This window comes from Trachemys scripta, chromosome 18, assembly GCF_013100865.1.
Source record: "Trachemys scripta elegans isolate TJP31775 chromosome 18, CAS_Tse_1.0, whole genome shotgun sequence".
In the NCBI taxonomy this organism is placed as follows: domain Eukaryota; kingdom Metazoa; phylum Chordata; order Testudines; family Emydidae; genus Trachemys; species Trachemys scripta.
The window spans coordinates 18,864,452-18,884,864 of NC_048315.1; the positions used below are offsets into that span (position 1 = coordinate 18,864,452).

A 20,413-nucleotide genomic window follows, 5' to 3' on the forward strand; every position below is an offset into this window, starting at 1 on the left:
GACACGCATCCTTCTCTTAAAGACTGTCTTAGGGGCGGTCTCTGCAAAAAGCCCCAGCACAGTGCAGCCTCAGGGTTGACGCACACTAGCAGGGCACCTTGCCCTGCCACTGCTTGAAGTGTGCCCGTTTTGTGGAGCGAGGACTTTAGGTTTCAGGAGCTGTCAATCTAGCACCTTCCATCTGCGCTGAAAACTAAACCCCAAACCCATTATTGTGTCCATTGTCTGCAGCTTGAATTGAAGAAAACAACTTTTGTTTCTTTTTAACTTGGAAGTGCTGGTCATTTTTTTGAATGCTTTTAGTCCAAAAAGCCTTTGCTGATGCTAAGTTATGTAAAATAACCTTAAAAGAAAGGGAGACTATTAGATCAGCCCACTGCATCTGATGTTGCTGCCTGAAACCAGTTGTGGTGTTTGAGCAAGTTAATGTTATGTTTCTCTGTAAAGTTATCTGCATAACAGGGAAACAGACTTTGTCGCTTCCACTGAGGTTTTTTCCAGTTCTTGAGGACTAGATCCCTTTCCTTAATGGCCTGTGGCAAGGTAACCTCTCCTTCAGTGGTGGAAAGCTGCATTGTGCTCTCTTGGGAGCTCATCGCTGCAGAAGATAGTGCTGTAATGCCCTTTTTTGCTTTGTATGCTGTCTCTAGCCCACTCCCAATGCGGGGAGTAGGATTGAAGAGACTGAATGATTCCATGATCAGTGAGACAAGGTGGGTGAGGTAATATTTTTTATTGGGCTAACTTCTGTTGGTGAGAGAGACAAGCTTTTGAGCTTACACAGAGCTCTTCTTCAGGTCTGGGAAATGTACTCCATGTCCCAGCTAAATACAAGGTGGAACAGCTTGTTTAGCATGAGTGGTTAATGTATATTTCAAGGTGAAGTGGCCTGTCAACACCTGTCACGTGGGAGAAGGGGAAAAGAAAGGCAGCTGGGAGTGGGGCAGAGTGGCTGTTGTAGTGAGCCACAATTCCAGTGTCCCTATTCCGTCCATGATTTTTAGTGTCTAGCAAAGTTATTTAAATTCCCAGGCTCGTCCTTTTACGGTATTGTGCAGATTTCCTTTGTGGATGAGGACTGAAAGATTTTTCACCCACAGGTGACAGGGTGTATCTTTTTTCCTTTTCCTGTGAGCTCACGCGAGAGCGTAGGGATTGCTTTCACCCACGTAGTTGTTGAGGCGTTTAGTGTGCTGGAAGGAGGTACGCTACGTGTGAACAACACGCTGTGATCAGTGGCGTTTCCCCAGGGATCTTGGTACAGACGTGAGTTAGAAGGGCTGTGCCCTCTGCTTGCTCCAGGCAGGCAGGAGGGTGGGCAGACTTTCCACACTAGGATGATTTGTAGGTGACAGGTAAAACATAGATTGTTTCCCAGCCTGTATGTGGGGAAAGGGAGGGGAGGAGCATGAGTCTCATGGATAAACTATACCCTGAGGCATTGCTTCTCTTCTGAGCTGTCAGGTTGCTGGACTGAATGAAATGAATGGGGTTTTTCATTAATAAAAGGCATGTGTGTCACCGGAGGACTCTTGTCTGAATGGTGAAGATGGACTTGTCTATCCCACTACATTAGGGTCCAACTGCATTCAAGCTATGCTGCCTGGTTCTGTCGCCTTATGACTCCCTAACAACCTATAGCGAATTGTGTACACACACACATCTCCTTCCAAGAACATTAAGCTTGTATGAGAAACTCATCAAAGGACTGATGTTGCACCACTGAAGGTGAAATGTGTCCCTCGCTGGCAGTCTCTGGGAGGGCTGAATGTGTGCGCCAGTTCAGGCCATGTTTGGTGTATGTTGCAAGAAATCCTGCAAAGAACTGTATAAGCTACTTTAGGGATATGTTTCAATGGTGTCTCTTCCAGATCACAGACATTGTACGGTAAATATCTATGCAGTATGTTTGCCCCCTGAAGACGAAGAGCACAGTCTGCTGTGGTGATCTTATAAAAGAAAAATAGTATCATTATCCTCATGTAGAAAGGAAAACTGAAGTACAGCAGGGGAAGTGGCTTGTTCTGGGTCCCATGAAAAATCAGTAGCAGAAACCCAGGTCTCTGGATTTCTAGTCCAATGCAGTCCCAAATGAGGATTGGTAAAATAAAGCCTACAATGGTAAAACTAAGCAACTTTCAGCATCTCACCTTGAATGAATGCAAAAATTGAACAACCTAAATGGTGAAAAGTCAATTAAATACATATTTATATTATTGTAGGGCTAGAAGTTATTTGGAGTAGTGCAGTCCCTTTAATGGGCTTTTGCTGTGTGTTGTTTTTTTCTCTCTCTCCCCCTTCTCCCCTCCCACCCAGAAAACTGACTTCTGAAAGATGGGGATGACTTTGGGGGTCAAGCTGCCCTATTGTGCTACTTTGTCCTGGTAACTTCTGGTATGGAATCTCCATTTTCCTGTATCTCCTTTTTAAGTAAAGAATTAATACAGCCTCTTCCCTGCAATGCAGTCCCCATCCCTGCTCCCTCTTGTGATGGGCTCCTACACGATTTCCTGCAGAGGCTATAGAGAGAAGGCGCAGCACTCTGGCTTTGTTTCTAATATACAAAGGGATACTTTCCTGTGCTGCAGCCCAGAAGTGGCTGCAGCTTAGAAGAGGAGATCTCTGCCTTTCTGAGTTCATCTCAGTGGGACAAACAGGGATGTTTTGTAAGATAGATGGATGATTGCGGGGGTGCATAATTATTTATTCTCCAATAAAGCAAACAGGGTGGTTCTTTCCATCCTATTGAGTCCCTCCTGGCCTCGGTGCAAAGAATAGCAATTACATCAGAATGGGCGTGTGATGAAATTTTGATGCAACTGGATTTGTCTTTTGATCTTCAAAAAAGCCTCCTTCAAAGATTGTAGGCCCTGCAAACACGATTATCTGCTTGGTTGCTCCTGGGTCATGGGCTCTATCTATGCCTTGTATATAGCACGACACTGCAGCAGCCAAGTGCACTCCTCCATCTGATGCTTGTAAACCACACATGGTATGGGTGTGGCAGATGCAGCTCCTGGTAGTGGGGGGTCCCTCCATTCTCACCCCCGCAGTGCTCTGCAGCCAACGGGCTATGCCTGCAGGGTGCTGGGACCTGCGGGGAGGGGGTCTGCCCATTGCAGAGTTGGGGAGATTTGCCACCTGTGGGGATTTCCCTGGAGCCTGGGATGAACAGGGCCAGCCCCACAGTCCCCATCCTGGCTCTGGGAGCTGCAGGGGTTACACAATCCCCTAGCAGTGAGGTACCCCACATGTGTGGCTGCTGTGGCTCCCAGGGCCAGCACTGCAGGGGAGGGGGGCCCCTCTGCACCCTTCCTGCCCCATCCACTCCTATCCAGACTCCTCCTGCCCCCCCCGTGGGATGAGCCCCAGACTTCCCCTGTCCCACCCCAGAGAACTGACCCCAGATTCCCCCTGCCCCCTCTATGGGGGTGAGCCCCAGACTCCCCCTGTCCCCCTGCAGCGAGGCGACCCCAGACTCCCCCTGCCCCCTCTATGGGGGTGAGCCCCAGACTCCCCCTGTTCCCCCCCCCGCCATCCCCATGGGGATGAGCCGCAGGCCCCGTCCATCTCGCCCCCTCCCCGCCTGGCGCGGGGCTGCTCCGGTCACGTGGTGCAGGACTCCCCGAGTCACGTGCCGGGGGGTCCGGCGTTGCCGTGGCAGCGGCGGAGGCGGCTGGGTCTGTTTGGCGGCGGCTCCAGCGCAGTCAGCGGGGCTGAGCGGACCCGCCCGGGCACGGCCCCCGCCGCGGTGCGTGAGTGCGAGGATGCCGTGGGGGGTCGGGCCCGGGGAGGCGCGGCGGGGGCGGCGTGGGGCTCAGTGCCCGGGTGCTGGGGCTCGTGCCCCGGGCTAAGGGGGGAGCTGATGTCCGAGACCCCCCCCCGCCGCTTGTCCCGGGGCTTGGCCTGGGCTTTGTGGCTGTTCCACTTTCGGGTCCCGGTGCCGCGGGGGGGCTGGGCCAAGCCATGGCCCCGGGGGGGCTGGAGCCGCGTGTACAGCGGGGGGGCTCTGAGAGCCACTGGGGCAAACCGTGACCCCGTGCGGGAGGGAAGGAACCCCCATTCCCCCGGCACCCCCATTCCCGTAGGCAGGCATGGCCCGGGGAGCTCGCGAAGCCGATGGAGATGGTGAAACCGGGCCAGGGTCCTGAAATCCCTAGTGACCTGCTGTGATTCATTCAGCGAATGATCCGGCAAAAGGCAGCTGTCCTGTTTGCTACTCCCGAGTGCTGACCCTTGGTTTCATATGCAGAAAAAACCAGTTGTGGCACAGGTAGGCTGTGGAGTTCTTATACCCGCTTGAGAGGGGCCTCAGAAAGAAAAAGGTTGAGAACCCCTGGACTGTTAGACTGTGGAAGAGTCTCCTTGTCACTTGGTCCAAAACATGACCTAGTGCTGGTGAATAGACGTTGGAGAACACTACTACGCTCTTCCACATCTGCCCTAACTTCCCTTTCTTTCCATTCTACCAGAGGCAACAGCTGGTGGTCTCCTGTCCTGCAGTATGACAGGGGCAGGACCAGGATTCCTAGAATTACTCTGCCTCTCTACTCAGAGGCCCGGCTAGTGATTACTGTGCAGTAAAACTGTTCTGTTAAAGACACCATCCCTACAGGAATCTCCTTCTGGGTCTCCTAGCTCAGCCCTCAGAACCATCCAGTCATTTCCCTCTGCAGTCAGAAAAGGTGCTCCCACCAACGTTTTTGTTGTTTATCTGGCATTGGCCTTTTCTTATTTTGCTTGTTGCAGTGTTGTTCACATTCATTTTAGGTCATCTGTCCAGCTGCTTGCACTCAGAGTCACAATCCTGTACTAACGGTATTTTTTTTTGAAAAGGGAAAATTATTCACCTGTGAATCGGCTTCTTGAAAATATCATGCTGGAGTCTCACTTACCATGTGGAGCCTCCTTCTCCTTCTTTGTTTGCAGGGATGTTTCTGTGATTTTGTTCTGGTTTTTATTGTCATGTGCCTTGGGATGGTTTTTATAGACATTTTATCTGATTTCTGAATGGAAATAAATTGGGAGGTCTTGCTTCCCGCACAGTTCAGGAGCGGAGTAGGAATACCCCAAGGGCTGAGGCTGTAGCTGCTGGTGCAAGCTGACCAGGAGGAGGGTCTTGCACTCGAACTATCACCATGTCAGAGGGCCAAAATCTGAAAGAATTTGCAGAGCACAAGACTCAAGAGTGAGAATCCTCTGTCATTGTATCTGCAAAATAGTAGAAATTGCTGGTGAGCAACTTTCCCTTGTTGGCCACAGTAAACTACTCTATTCCTGGTTCACCATGGCATGGAGAAGTAGCATCCGTTTTAAAATGGTGTATGGAATGAAGACCGTTTCTACATATTGTTGGCATTCGAGTGACATTTACCTCCATCACTGCTTGAAACCCTGGGGAAAATACTGGTTTATTAGTTATGTTTGTAGTCTCCATTTGTACTGCATGGGTGTGAATAAAAAGTAACTTGTGCCAAACTAAAGGCAAGGTGCTTTTGACCTTGAAGTGTGGTGCTGAGATGAATTAGTACCACGTCATGTGTGTTCCTTTTAGATACGTATAAATATTCATAGCGTTAAAATGCTGATGTGATCCAGTTCTGCAGTAGCTCCTGTGTGTTACTCTCATTGAGGTCAGTGGCAGTCTTGTTGGTACAAGGATTGATTGCAGGGTCAAGGTCTCTGTTGTTGATCTGAAACCTCCTAATTAGGATACGAGTTTCAAACTTGTGCTAGAGTTCATAAACCCTGCTCAGTTAAATTCTACTGTATGTCCATGTGCACGAGTAACACTGTGATCATACCCCAAGAGGTTGCCTTTTAAATAGCAATAAGGTTAACTCATAGTATTAATGAAGGTGATGTTTCGGTCATGGCCAGTGTTATATGTGGTCACTTGAAATAGTCTTGCTGATTTAACTTGCTTTTCAGACAGTTGGTTGAATCTGATGATATTTGAACATTTATGAAACTACATAGTTGAGAAGTAAAACCTGATTTCCCTTTAAGAATCACATCTTTTCCTTCACTAAGCGAGGCTGATAGACGTAAAGAAGCACAAATATTGGCTGATAAGCATGGAATGGGGTGAGTGGGTTAGGAAATCCACAGCTGTCCCTTTCAAGGTATCAGCCAGTTCAACTGCTCTACGCTATATGCCATTCAACTCCTTTCGTATCTTTGCAATCTCAGGTGGCGGGAGGAATTGTAAAATGAATTGTGCTCCATGATGTGATTGTTACGGTTCAGGGCAACTGCACCTCCATTTCCCCTCTATGGTCCAGCAATGGCACCCATTTTTAGGCTTCCAACTCCCACTTGTTACCTCTGTTGAGTAGAGACCCACTTCCCTTTCCCATGTGACTGGGTTTTTCCCCAGGCTGCACGATTCCCTACCTACATTGTGGTATTCTCAGCAAACCAGACTTCCTAAACAGGCCCACAGCTGTACTTTACTTGCTCTTCGAAGGCTTATGACCAACTTAACTGCCAGCAGTTATGTTACCACACAGCTCTTTGTAAGTGAACACGTTTATTCTGAAGGTGTAGGCATTACAGTGAAAACATATTAAAACAACAAAAGATTAGCATGTGTGTAGGTTAAGCGCTCAAACCAGAGCCTACAACCCCTTCCCCTCCTCAAATTCCAACATGGACTTTGGTAGGAGTCAGTCCTTCAAAACCCACACAGGAGATTTTCTGTGGTTACAAGTTCATACCAGCCTTAGCTCAGAATAGGTTAGTCCTTCCTTTATACAGCTTGGGCCTTTGACCTTGTGACTCTAAGACAAGTAATCAGTAGACAATGGTCCCCCCTTCAGGATGTAGCTTCAAAAGGCTGGACTTTTGCCAAACTGGAGGTGAGAATTTGCATTTGCTTCCCCCTAGAGATTCCCCAGGCAAACCTTTTGACACTGTTTGTCCAAAAGTCCATTTTTGTCTGACCCATTGTTGAAAATAGTCCTCTGAAGTTCATAAAACTTCCCAGGTTGAAATCCCATCTTCCCCCCTAACGATACTACATACAATCCCAGCCCACGTTAATACATAAAATTTGCCTTTGATACAATGAACTCCAAAGCTACTTACATTTAATTCAATAAGGTTTTTCAAGGATACTGCAGGAAATTGCCATCTCTTTCAGGGTGATTTAATTGAAAGTGCTTCAATTTAGAAAATAATTAACATGGACACACTGAATGCAGTAGCCGATATTACAGCAGTGCTTTAATAAGAAGCTTTTGAGACACACCCATGATGCAGCATGGAATTAAACTGTGTCACTTTGGAAACAAAGTAGAAAGAACAAGCAAGGTTTAGATTGAAAAAATAAGGGCAACCATCTTAAAACAAACAAAGAAGAATGGGGTGGGGGGCAGAATTAAGCAATGGTTTAAAGTTGAAATGCAAACTGGCAGCAACCTAGAGATACAAAGGTTAACTGTCACCAGCCCATCCTGAACTCATGCTGAAAGTAGTTCACAGCCTTACTTATGTAGTCTTTCCCCTTGTAACTCCCATAGGCATTCACAGCAGTTACAGATGAGCAGGGAGGAGAGATTAGAGCTCTATATGCCATGCAATCTAGTTTACATCTACCTCCTGAGGGTTATTTTTTTTTAATGTAGCTTTTTACTGAATTCCTATCCATACATCTTCTACAAATCAGGCTAATAAAACAGTCTGTGGGATTGCCCTCTCTGTTCAATAGTTGTTGCTATCCTGAACATGCAAATGTTTTATTTCTCTAGCATTGCTTTCATCATGAGTTCCGAGTTAAATGTCCCGGCGGATCCTGCCACTCCTGCGTGCGGCTCTGAACCTGGCACAAAGGGCATGGATTATCGGGACTGGGTCCGGCGTAGCTATCTGGAATTGGTCACTTCAAATCATCACTCTGTTCAGGCCCTCGCATGGCGAAAACTGTACCTCAGCCGAGCCAAGCTCAAAGCGTCCAGCAGAACGTCTGCTTTGCTCTCTGGATTTGCTATGGTATGTATTTCTAGTTGCTGGATTGTGAATGTTGAGTTGTGTAAAACCTTCCTTTGTTAATAGGGGTTGTTTTCAGTACATAGAGCAGGACATTCCATTTCCTTATTAGGTGGTAAGGAATGGGAGTGTGTGCGTTTTTGTTGGTCTGCTGTTGAAAAGTTTTAACTCGAGACATTTGTTGCAGTGTTGTGATATCAGCTGCCTAGAAAATAGTCTCAGGGAGCCCCCAAACCCAGGCCCCAAAGTATCAGCTGACCAGTCGCTAACTGGCAGCCAGCAAGAGTCTTTGGCATAAACAGAACACTTGCATAAGATGATGAAGTGATGAACCTCCCCCCTTATCGAACCTCTGGATCTCACTCATTAGTGGATGGAATTGAAAGGCCTATCCCTATGCATGCGCAGCAGATATGTGTGGTAGTGAGGAGGGGGAGCATCCTCCTCACCCCTAGTTCCCGTGCCTACGTCTTCTGGGACCGACTGAGCTGACTAATCGCACTGGCCTGCGGGGCCCCCCCCCCAAGCGCGGGGCCCAGAGCGGTTGCCCCGATTTGTCCTACCCAAGAGACGGCTCTGAGTGTAAAAATCAATAGTTAATAAGTTGGTTATTAGAACGGCCTTACTGGGTGTAGTCTAGTATCCTGTCTTCTGACAGTGGCCAGGACCAGATGTTTCAGAGAGAATGAACTGACAGGGCAATATATTGAGTGATCCAGCCTCTGTTGTCCCCAGCATCTGTCAGTCAGAGATTTAGAGACACCCAGAGCATGGGGTTGCATCCCTGACCCTCTTGGCTAATAGCTTGAACTCATCTCATTCTTTTTTGAACCCAGTTATACTTTTGGACTTCATAATGTCCCCTGGCAATGAGTTCCGCCGGTTGACTGTGCATTGTGTGAAGAACTTCTTCCTTTTATTTGTTTTAAAGCTGCTGCCTATTAATTTCATTGGGTGACACCTAGTTCTTATGTGAAGGGGGAAATTACACTTTTCTCCAGGTGTGCTGGAACTAGGGACTTAGGGGTGGGGCAGCACCCCTTGTCTTGAAGTAGTAATAACAACCAAATATGTGGTTTCTGCTTTCAGTACCTCTACTATAAAAATTGTTCCAGCATCCCTGCTTCTCTATTCCTTTCTCCACACCATTCATGATGTTATAGATGTCTATCATAGCCCTTCTTAGTTCTCTCTTTTCTAGGATGAAGTCCCAATCTTTTTAATCTCTCTGCGTATGGAAGCTGTTCCATACCCTTAATCATTTTGGTTGCCCTTCTTTGTATTTTTTCCAATTCTAATACATATTTTTTAGATGAATACTTGGGTGAATACCATCTGGTCCTGGTGACTAATTTGTCAATTTGTTCCAAAATCTCCTTTGCTGACACCTCGGTCTGGGACAGCATCTCAGATCTGTCACTTTGAAGGACTGGCTCAGGTGTGGGGATCTCCCACACATCTGCTGTAGTGAAGACTGATGCGAAGAATTAATGTAGCTTCTCTGCAATGGTCATGTCTTCCTTCAGTGCTCCTTTAGCACCTCCATCGTCCAGTGCCCCACTGACGGCTTGGTAGGCTTCCTCCTTCTGATGTACTTAAAAAAATTTTTCACTGTTAGTTTGTGTGTCTTTAGCTAGTTGCCCTTCAAATTCTTTCATAGCCTGCTTTATTTTATTTTAAAATACATTTTACTTGGCTTGGTTGTACTTTTGCACGTGACTTGTCAGAGTTTATTCTCCTTTATGTTTTCCTTACAAGAATTTGGCTATTAGGCACTATTAGAATCTATAGGTAAAATCTGCTTCCTTTTAGTAGTATTTAGCATAATTGTATGTCTTTAGAGAGAGAATTTTGTAGTAAGAACAGTGTCATTATCCTAGCTATAATGAATTCTGCAACCTGATCTAGGCAAACGGACCTTCTATGGCCCTGTGGAGTGTCACTGAAGTTCACAGAACTGCTCCTGGGCTCAGGGTCTACCCACATAGGTCTGTTTGCAGGATCGGAAATCACAGTGGTCACTTTAAAAACAAAACACTACTTCTCAACTCACTGAACACAAACAGCAATGGAAAGTTCTCAGCAAATATCCAGTATAAACCATCTGACTTCTATTTATGGCATATTCACAAGGTGTTTAGATGTTTCTGCTAAAATTATCCACTTCACTTTGTGCTATTGGATCTGTTAGATTTTTTTTTCAGTGCAACTGTTGTGAGAACTTCAGAGCTGACTCCAAGGAGTACTGGTTGTTTGGGTATATATATTTTTTTAAATGGAACGAAAATAGACCAAAATGACTTTCATTTTGGATGGCGTGCGTTTACATTCAAAGAAGTGGGATCTCTGGTCTTTGGTATTACTTGCAATGTTTTCTTCATAAACCTAACTTTCAGAATATAGGGATTCCTTTAATTTGTGCAAGTCTTTTACTAATTTTTCTCCAACTGATAGAATTGGGCATCCCAGTTAACAACCATGGTATCATTTGCAGCCAATTTATTTCTGCTGCAGTAATTTGGTAGGCAAATACTTATTAAGCAGGCTGTGTACTCTGTCCTAAGAGAGGCAACAATCTGGCTATTGATGGAAGTAAAATGTATTCCGAAGTCTTATGTATACTTAAATATGTAAATAAAATAAGTCTAAAATAATGTAGTATGGGATGCGGATTCAGATCTTTTTACCACCCTGTTGCTGCTTTCAATTCAACACAGATCAGTAGTGGCTGAAAATTGTTACCAGCTGATAGCTGTTTAATGATCTATGTGAATCAAGCTGCTGGTCTGGGTCCCATTCGTATTGGGCAGGCATCCTATCACACAAATCATCACTAATTGATGCTCTTATTGGCCGTTTTAGCGGAGAGGCCAAAGACCGAATAGGTCAGGAAGACAGAGCGCCTCTTTTTCCTGTAGGTATATTCCCTCTAGGTCTAGTTTGAGGCATGTTGTCAGGGCAGGTGGAGAAGGTCTGCATTGTCACTGCACCTGGCCTGTGACCACTGCAAACAGAGGGCCCCTGGTACCCATGGTCTCAGTCTAGCACTAAATTCACTTTAAGAAGAAAGATCTTCAGAAATCCCCTTCATCATTTTCCTGTCTGAGATAACAGCTGCTTCTGCAATCAGCCTCCTTGGCTTGTTGTCAAATTGCTCTGAGATTTGTCCAGGTTTCTCCCCCCGCCCAGATCTACTGGCCTGACTATTTGCAGAGGCTGCCCAACCATGTGCCTGATGGTAATATATTTGTGTTCAGAGTTACTGTCAACATCTTGCCTCACAGCATCAGTCCTAGCCCCATTTCTGAAGGTAAGAGAGTTCTCTGTAATCGTGCTATGGAGAAGCCAGGGAGTATATTGAACTAAATGGTGTGATGATGGAGAAAAAAATCAAGAGCTCAATCCTGCAAGGACCCTGAGCCCTTTGCCTTGCCCAGCAAAAAACTTAAGTGCCTGCTGAGCTTTAAATGCATGAGTAGTCCCATTGATTTCAATGCTGCAACTCACAAGCTTATAATTAAGCACATGCTTAAGTTCTTTGCTGTGTCAGGGCAAATTGCTCAGCAAATTGGGGGATCGAACTCTAGGTATCTCTAGCTACATTTCCAGGGGCAAGTTAAGGGAGTATAAGGCCCTGAGGCCAGGGTGAGACAATGTAGTGTTTGATACAACACTATGTTAAATATTGAGAGCCTAATGACACCTACAGTTTAGGAACCCAGAGGCTATGCGCTCTCAATGGTCCTTGCCGGTCATTCTTTGTCGCTATATGAAGAAGAAAACTGCAATCTCCTTTCTGCCTAACTCTTGTGTTTAAATGGTCTGATCCTGTGCCTGCCTGCCTCCCTCAAGGTCAGAGTTTATTCTCTCTCTCAAAGATGTCCACCAGTGACTGCTTGAATCAATGATTCCAAGACTAACTTCGGGCTGTCTAAATTGTCCAGTAAAATATTTTATTTTACAGAGAGATTAAAATAAACTCTAGGTATAAAAATAAACTTGATTAAATGACTAATATGGAAAATTTTGCCAGGCTGACCTTATGCTGAATTACATGTACTGAAACATTTACCAGGACTTCTAGCATGTTAACTTGCCCTTTTTCTCTGATTTTGACCAGAGAGTAATGACAGCCTTTGAGGGGAAAAGTGCTAAGAGGAGACTGCGTTTCTTCAATACTTGTTTGGGCTAAATAAAATCTCTTCCTCCTTTTCTTCCACCTCCTGTTGTCCATCTTCCTCTGGACTGTTGTTGCTTACCTGTGAAATATCACAGAGTCATCAGTCGATCTTAAAGATTCATCAGTTCACACCACTAAAGCCAGCCTTAGGGAACGTTAGCGTGACAGGGAGCACCCAATCAACTGGAAACTGTTGTCCGCACAAAGGGTAGCAATTGCAAGTGGAAATTGATATTTTGGCAAGCCAGGCTGATTAATAAAAAGCTTTAAATCCTATATACAGGTAAAATTCCTGTCCAATATGCTGAACACTGTATATATCCTTTGGGTCTGGTACCCTCCCTCAAACAACTGTATAATTTTTCCAGTCTAATATGGTGTGGTTGACATGCAGCATTGTAGATCAGCAAAGTGGAGAATGAGAGTCCTTTTTCACTTTGGAACTCATAGTTGAGGGCTGATGGGTCCCTCGCTGAATGAACATAGAGAGATTTACAAGGAGAGAACGTCTGCAAGCATATTTCTAACAAAACCTACATTTTGATTAAAAGATTCATGCTTGTAGTGGATGGCAAAGCTAAAACCTTCATTAATCCTGTCAACATATGAAGGAGCTCATTTTTAGAGCCAATGAAGAGCCCTGGAAAGCGGTATGTAAACACTAGTGAAAGGATACAATATTTCAGGAGATTCAGTATCCAAAACACTTGAGATGTATTTACTGAAATGAGAATCATATGATCATAGAAATGTAAGAGTAACGGGACTTGGAGAGGTCATCTTGTCTAGCTCCCCCATGCTGAGACACCTCCAACTATATCTAGACCAACCCCTGACAGGAGTTTGTCTAACCCAGTGATACTCAGTCAGACTGTGGCTTGTGAGCTGCAAGTGACTGTTTAATGTGCGTTATTTGCTGTGAGAATAACATATATTCTATATAATATACACAGACACTAAATATTTCCCCTGTCATACTGTTTAAATATGAATAGTACTATAGTAAATGAAACCATGAATTTACACTACTCTGGCTCTTTTGGGTAATGTTGATCACTAATTTGGCTCCTGAACCACTGAGGTCTGAGTATCACTGATCTAACCAGTTCTTAAAAACCTCCAATAACTGGGATTCAACAACCTCCCTTGGTAACCTAGTTACAAAGCTTTTCCTCGTATTTAGCCTATCTCTTCCTGGTCACACATTAACCCGATGATTTGTCTTACCTTCAGTGACCATGGAGAACAATTGATCACCATCCTTTTTATAACAGCCCATAACATATTTGAAGACTGTTAGCAGGTCCCCACTAAGTCGTCATCTTCCCAGGACTAAATGTGCCCAGGTTTTTTAACCTTTCCTCTTAAGTCATGTTTTCTAAACCTTATTGCTCTCCTCTGGACTCTCTCCAGTTTGTTGGAAGTCCAAGAACATGGAGATTCACAGTTTCAGTCACTGTAAGAACAGGTTTTGTTCAGCTAAATCAAAAATAACGTCACCTGTGTACACCGGTATGCTGTATGTATTTGCTAATACAACTTTCCTGCAAGCTTCTAATCAGTCTGCTGGTGGTTTCAGAGTATATGGTAGGTAGAAAGGTCAGTCACCCTAGCCTTGGCCCTAGTCCTGTCCCGCTGAAATTAACTGCAGAGCTTCCATTAACATGACTGGAAACAGGAGTGTATCCCTGGACTCCCAATGCATTTTAAAGGGTCTTGCTAATAGGACGTACCCCACAATAAATGAACTGAGTTATTGTGTAGAGCCTGGAACAGCTATTCAAGACATGTTTCAAATGGAACCTTTGTAAAAGTGGGGACAGTTGGCCCGATGAAATCCATTCACCCAGCACTATGGTCAAGCTATTCATTCTGCCTCCGTTAAGCTCCTGTAAACATACTGAGGTCCCTCCTGACAGGGACTGATCTGGTGCTGGTATCCAAAAGCCATCCCTGTTTGATCCTCTTTTATTAACAGACATGGGTGATGGGGCCTCACTGGAATACAAGATCAGGGAGAGTATGAGCCAACACATTTGTTTTTATTGCTTTGCTTACTGACACGCTTTGTTAATCAGTGTAAAATCAATAAATACAGCTGCAAACAAATTTGAACAATATGCTGGAGGCTGACTAGCGGAGACGTATAGTATCTGACTGCTACTGTTATACAGGGGCATTGCACTTACATAACTTCTCGTAACTCTGGATTTTCTGAGTGTTTTACAAAGATTCAATTTCACAGCAAACCTGGGATATAGCTATGCTGAGTATTTTTCTTGTTATAAATGGAGAAACTGAGTCACAGACAGGTTGAGTGACTTGCCCAATTTCACCCAGCAAGCCAGTAGTAGAGGTGGACTGGCATTTGAGTCCTGACACCCAATCCTCTGCTCTGTTGAACATGCTCCATTCTATTTTTTACATGGAGCTTAACTTAATGAAGTGATAAAACTCAACAGTGTATGGGCAAAATGATCAAATACTCTTTATAAAGTGAGCGTCTGTGAAGCTAATTTCTGTAGAGTACATTGGAAACAAAAGTGCAAGACAACTCCCACCTGTTCGTGCTCTCTGTACGTGTGTGTATATATCTCCTCAATATATGTTCCACTCTATATGCATCCGAAGAAGTGGGCTGTAGCCCACGAAGGCTTATGCTCTAATAAATTTGTTAGTCTCTAAGGTGCCACAAGTACTCCTGTTCTTTTTTCACTTATGCATGCTTAGTAACGCCATATAACACAGCTATCCTCCATTTCTCTTGAATATTCAGTAGTTATTGGAAACCGAGAAAGATACTCTGGATGGAAATAATTTCCTTTATCTGGCTATATTTGTGGTGGCATAAGGATTTAAAATAATAGGAGGAACCCATTTAACCAAGGAATAGTTAAACTATTCAATAGCTTGAGAGATAGTATCACCTATCCAATGACCAGAATTACAACTTTTCTGACTTAACCCTTTTTACACCAGAAGTCAGTGTTTCCTATCATGTGACTACTAATGATGCAAACCGAAGCTATGTGATGAACTGCATGGTTGGCTGCGCTGTTATCTGTGCCAAAGTTACACTTGCTGCCTAATAAATTCCCCTTTTGAGCCTTTTGTTTGATGCTGTTCATATGGGTCACAATTTAAGGGAGAGTTTGCTTAAAAAAAAACAACTGTGCGATGTTGAAATAATTTCCTGTGGGCTTGGATGTAACTTTGTGAGTTAGAGCCTCGAGAAAGGGAAAGATACAGACTGTTCATGCATCTTCAGGGAAAAAAAGGAATGATCCATTTAGGCCCCAGTTCAGGAAAGCACTTAAGTATGTGCTTTAAGCACTCTGAACAATGATGCTTTCCTGAACTGGAGCCTTGAAAAGTGAAATATGGGAATTCTAGCAACTGACCATCCTTTTTTCCCCCTCCCCCCCCAGGTTGCCATGGTGGAGGTGCAACTAGAGATGCAGTATCAGTACCCCCAAATGCTGCTGATTGCGTTCAGTGCCTGCACAACAGTGCTGGTAGCAGTTCATCTCTTCGCCCTTCTCATCAGCACCTGTATACTACCTAACGTGGAAGCGGTGAGTAACATTCACAACCTAAACTCCATCAGCGAATCCCCACACGAACGCATGCATGTCTACATAGAGCTGGCCTGGGGTTTCTCCACAGTCTTGGGAATCCTCCTTTTCCTCGCTGAGGTGGTGCTTCTGTGCTGGATAAAATTTCTGCCTGTGGACTCCATTATGAAAAACGAGACTACCGTCATCCAAAAGCCCAGCGGCCATGTGGGCTGGCAAGCGGCTCTGGTCTCCACCATCATCATGGTCCCAGTGGGTCTGATTTTTGTTGTTTTCACCATTCACTTCTACCGTTCTCTGGTGCGGCACAAAACGGAGCGACATAACCGGGAGATTGAAGAGCTTCACAAACTGAAAGTGCAATTAGATGGACATGACAGAGGGTTGCAGGTAGTGTGACAGAGGAACAGGGATCTGTTTCAAAGCAAATCATTTTGCTGAGGCGAAGAGCAAAATAAATATTTTGCTAACATGAGCAACCCAAACCAATGATGGATTATTTGGGGGTCTAACAAACTAAAATGTGAATTGTCTGATTTATAGGGCAATGGGTTCTAGTGCTTTTCCAAACTAATGGGGTGTCTGGCCTATTTCTAGTCCTACACAATTGTGTACTTAAGTTGATACTGCCATACAGTTAAAAACCAAAACTTTACCTACTTTAACATTATGTTCTGGAGGGTGGTTTCCAAATTGTTATATTTTAACAATGCAACCTTCTTTGGCCAAGAGTGAAACTACTTGACACTTCAAAGAAAGCCACTGTTTCTGTAGGATCTGTTTGTTTGGGTTATTTTTAAGTGTCCGTGCTCTCTTGCTGGCTGTGCAGCAGCAAACTGACAATGACTGTTTCCAGGGTTGAGGTGATAAGTAGTGCTATCGACTACAAATCCGAGGACATTCTGAATGCGCTGCAGAACATGGGTGTGTGTTACCTTTATTATAAAATGGGTATGACAGAAACCGCTCACTAGAATGATGCAAGAGGTTAGAAATCAGCAGTCTTAGTACATATGTCCTCCTTTTGCTATCCTCTCTTGCTAGTGTCTAACCCTCCTTTAGAACAGGGGAGAGAGAATTTCAGACTGGCAGGAGGCTGGGAAGCTCTGTTTTTGCCTGCTTCAGTAGTGTCCATTCTTTTACAATGAATGCATGCCAAGATCTTCTAATGTTACTGATAATGAAAGTTTGTGTGTCCAGGGAAGGCTTACAGGTATTTTCATTTTAACAACAAAGACATTGTTAAAGCAGGAAACTAACTGGGAATTTAAAAAGACCTGGCATAGAATTTCGAAGGACTAGAAAAGCAGATTTAAAGGGGTGAGGAAAGAGAGCACATAACACAGTGACAGATTTCAGCTGTATGCTTTCTTCATTTGCTTTGTATATACCAGAATGATTCATGTGTTTTGCTGGCCTGGTTTGCCACAGAGGGCTCGGAGTCCAGATCCTGTGCTTTTCCCTTGTTCTTTGTGCTAGTTGTGCCTGAGAGCATACAGCATTCTTACCTCTTAGGGAAGAAAGCATCTTGCATTTTCTCAAACAACACATACCCCTTGTGGCACATGGAGCTGCATTTTTGAGTTCAGGGTGAGCTGCAACCAGCCTTTGCCATTCCAAAGGGAAAGCTGCGTGCAGTTAAAGTACTATCACATTTCACTTGTTGGCTGTATTTCAGCAGTGGAGGAAGTGATTCTTGTTTGTGCTTATGTAGCTTAGTGAGTGAAACTTGTAAAGCGCTGTAGCATCTTTCTGGGTGAAAGTATTAATAAAGTCCCAACTAATTACAACTACTTCATGGGGAGGCAAAATATTCTTCTGCAATCAGTAGCTTGATTTTAGTTTTTAAAGGAAAAGTCGTACGTATTTCAGCTACAGAAATATGTCAAAATATTTAAGCAAAATGGTCCGGTCCTGTCTCATCATGCTCCGTAATCTGCAGGCTGCTGCCAGTGCTAATTTCAGGCCTTACTCCCTTGCATTCTATAATAGTTTTACAATTTCTGCCAGTTCTTGAATATTTCTAAAATAATTGAAGAAGTTTGTAATGTTCTATTTAATCCCCTCCCTTTAACCAGTGGTATTTAGGAAATATGTCAGTGTACGAAGTATCAGATTCCCAGCATGGAGTGTGTGTGAAATAATGCGTGCAGCAAGATGAGAATGTAGCTTTAAATATCTCTCTCTGACAAGTTCCTGGAAAGCCAACTCCAATCCTTTTTTTTTCATTTTAATTCAGTCATTCCTGGGCAAGCGGCTTAGCATGTGTGTGTTTTTTCATCCGTTATTCTTACCCTCATCAACATGGGCCATGTTTACATAGGACTACCTACTACTTTCCACATACACAATATAAGGACTTTGTTCCTGTAAGGGGTAGTTTTAAAATTCCTGCTAAAGCTCCTGAATGTAATTTCAGTGAGCTTCCATACCAAATGCTAATACACTTCCTTATATGTAGTACCTCTATCCTAAGGACCCCAACGTGTTTTGAATGTCACACAGTAATCTCTTCATCCGTTATTGAAATGTAGTCACTATTTGACATTGCACAGGTACACCATGCAAGTTTTAGGATGGAACTTTAATTCTGATTGCAGTTGAAATTGCTGGGATAGTTTAGGTAGGTAGAATATAATTACCTGATTTGGAGGTTGGGACATTAGGGTTGAATTCTGTCCCACTTCACCCCTTTTCTCATCTCACCACACTAAAAATTAGTATTGACATGTCAAAACCAGATCAGGATCACAGTAATGAAAATCAGATTTTCAAATGTAGTGGTATGAAATTTTTCACAACCTTAAGTGAAGTAACTAGGTTGACTTAAGTTTTTGGTGTAGACCAGGCCTCCGCTTCAGCCCCGGGTGATGGGGCCGTGAGCAGGTTTGAGGAGGGCCGCCAAGCAGGGCTGCCATTAGACTTGCTGGGGCCCAGGGCAGAAAGCCGAAGCCCCAAAACCCCGAGCCCCATCACCCGGGGCTGAAGCTGAAGCCTGAGCAACTTAGTTTCATGGGGCTACCTCCTAATGCTGGTCCTGCCTTTTATATGCAGAAAAATAGTTGTTGTGGCACAAGTGGGCCATAGAGTTTTTATAGCGTGTTGGGAGTGGGAGCCCTCAGAATGAAAAAGGTTGAGAACCCCTGCACTAGAGGCTGTCTCCTGCAGGCCAGTAGGATGATTTGGCCCTCCAGCTAAATCAAATCATCCCTCTGCCATGGCAAATAAAGTCAAAACAAGAACAAGCAAGATTCAGGCCACATCCCTGCCCAGTGTGTGTGTGGGCATTAATCTTTCCCCTTGCATCAATAGTTCTTTTACTGCTTGGCTGCAGGGGTCCACGACAGCCAGGCATTCCTAGATCCTCTCATCAGCTTTTTGCTATGGCTTCTCTCCAGCTCCTGCCCCAAGAGTAGTGGTTCCTTTCCTCTTTCTCCTGTGCCTCTTCATCTTCCTCCAATGTGTCTTCATCCTCACCGCGCTCGCATACAGACTCACTGACGTGTGTTCCTTAAAGGTTGCATATGGTGTCAGCTACAGCGACAGGAATTGTAGTTGATCCAAAAAAGGGTGTTTGGCAGCATGGTGAAACTCAGCCGTTTCCCAAGCAATGTCTGAAGCAGTATGAGCTTGTTTTAATTAGACTTTTGCTAAGGCTTCATGGAGTTGAGCCCTATCTTGGCCAGCTGGGCGTGTCTGAGTCACTATGCCAAAAATTCCAGCAGCTGCTGCTTGTCTTCGCACGAACAGGATTTCCAGTAGTGAAGCTTGTAAGTGCCTTTTCTGTTTCCTTCCATTACATTCTCAGTTGTCTCAGTTTACCAGTTGTTGTCTTACGTTTCCCCCCACTGCCTCTAGTCCCTCTATTCCAGATTTCACCCCTGGGACCTCCCTATACTGTAGAGCAGCAGTTTGTCTTCAACTCCCAACTGCTTGCTTCATGATTCCCAGGGCCACATTCTGCTTATATCTAGCTCTGTTCAGGCTTTCTCCCTGGCTTCTTCCTGCAGTCTTCTACTGAGCCCCTCATGGACTCTGCTCCTGATTCTTTGCTGCAGGGAGCCACCAGTGGTTTCGCTGCAGATCCCTGATGACTGCTCTTCACCTGGTCTTCTTCTGAGTCTTCTCAGGCAGTTCCTTCCTTGGCTCCCTTTTAGCAGGGAACCATGGAGGCCCTGGCCCAAGCTATCCCTGATGAGCCTTCCCACCCAGCTGCTGCTCTTCTCAGGTCTGTCTCCCCTGCTGAGGGAAGGAAGCTACCTATCTATGTACTTATAAGGCCCCTCCTCTTCATAGTGTCGAGGCACCTCTTATTACTTAAAAAGGTGACAATGATCTCTTGTCTTGTCTTGTCTTCTCTTTCACTGCCACCAGGTATCAGGCTTAGAGCATTTCTGAAAAGAATGAATTTGAGAATAAGGGCCCTATTGTGGGAAAGTCTAGGGGAAGAGATGGGTTTTATACTTGGCTCTGAATACATTGAGGTTAGTGGCTGTTCTGACTTCTTGTGGAAGTGAGTTCCATATTTTTAGTCCAGACCCTGTCTCCCATAGTTACAAACCTACACCTATTGGTCGACAGTATCACTTCCCCATGAAAACAGTGGTTGGGAGGTCCTTATCACACAGGGAGATATGTGGTCTCAGGGGTTTGGGACCAGTTCTGTGTA

The 20,413-nt window shown here is 44.7% G+C and overlaps 1 protein-coding gene across 3 annotated transcripts; it reads left to right on the top strand.

The window, feature by feature from the left end:
• Positions 1–3,652: 3,652 nt before the first annotated feature.
• Positions 3,653–18,588, top strand: ORAI2 (ORAI calcium release-activated calcium modulator 2). Of its 3 annotated transcripts, none has more exons than XM_034752920.1 (3): positions 3,653–3,751; positions 7,752–7,992; positions 15,598–18,588. In XM_034752920.1, the coding sequence occupies exons 2-3, from the start codon at positions 7,765–7,767 to the stop codon at positions 16,141–16,143; spliced, it is 774 nt and encodes a 257-aa protein (XP_034608811.1). In that variant the 5' UTR covers positions 3,653–3,751; positions 7,752–7,764; the 3' UTR covers positions 16,144–18,588. The 3 variants fall into 3 exon arrangements, with proteins under 3 accessions (XP_034608811.1, XP_034608814.1, XP_034608812.1); XM_034752923.1 differs by lacking the exon at positions 3,653–3,751 and adding an exon at positions 4,112–4,685; XM_034752921.1 differs by lacking the exon at positions 3,653–3,751 and adding an exon at positions 5,584–7,608.
• Positions 18,589–20,413: the final 1,825 nt, after the last annotated feature.

Excerpts from the sequence above, each read along its gene's own strand:
- ORAI2 (XM_034752920.1), top strand. The coding sequence starts at position 7,765 with ATGAGTTCCGAGTTAAATGTCCCGGCGGATCCTGCCACTCCTGCGTGC. Across the intron at positions 7,993-15,597 it reads TGCTCTCTGGATTTGCTATG|GTTGCCATGGTGGAGGTGCA; the intron begins GTATGTATTTCT and ends CTCCCCCCCCAG.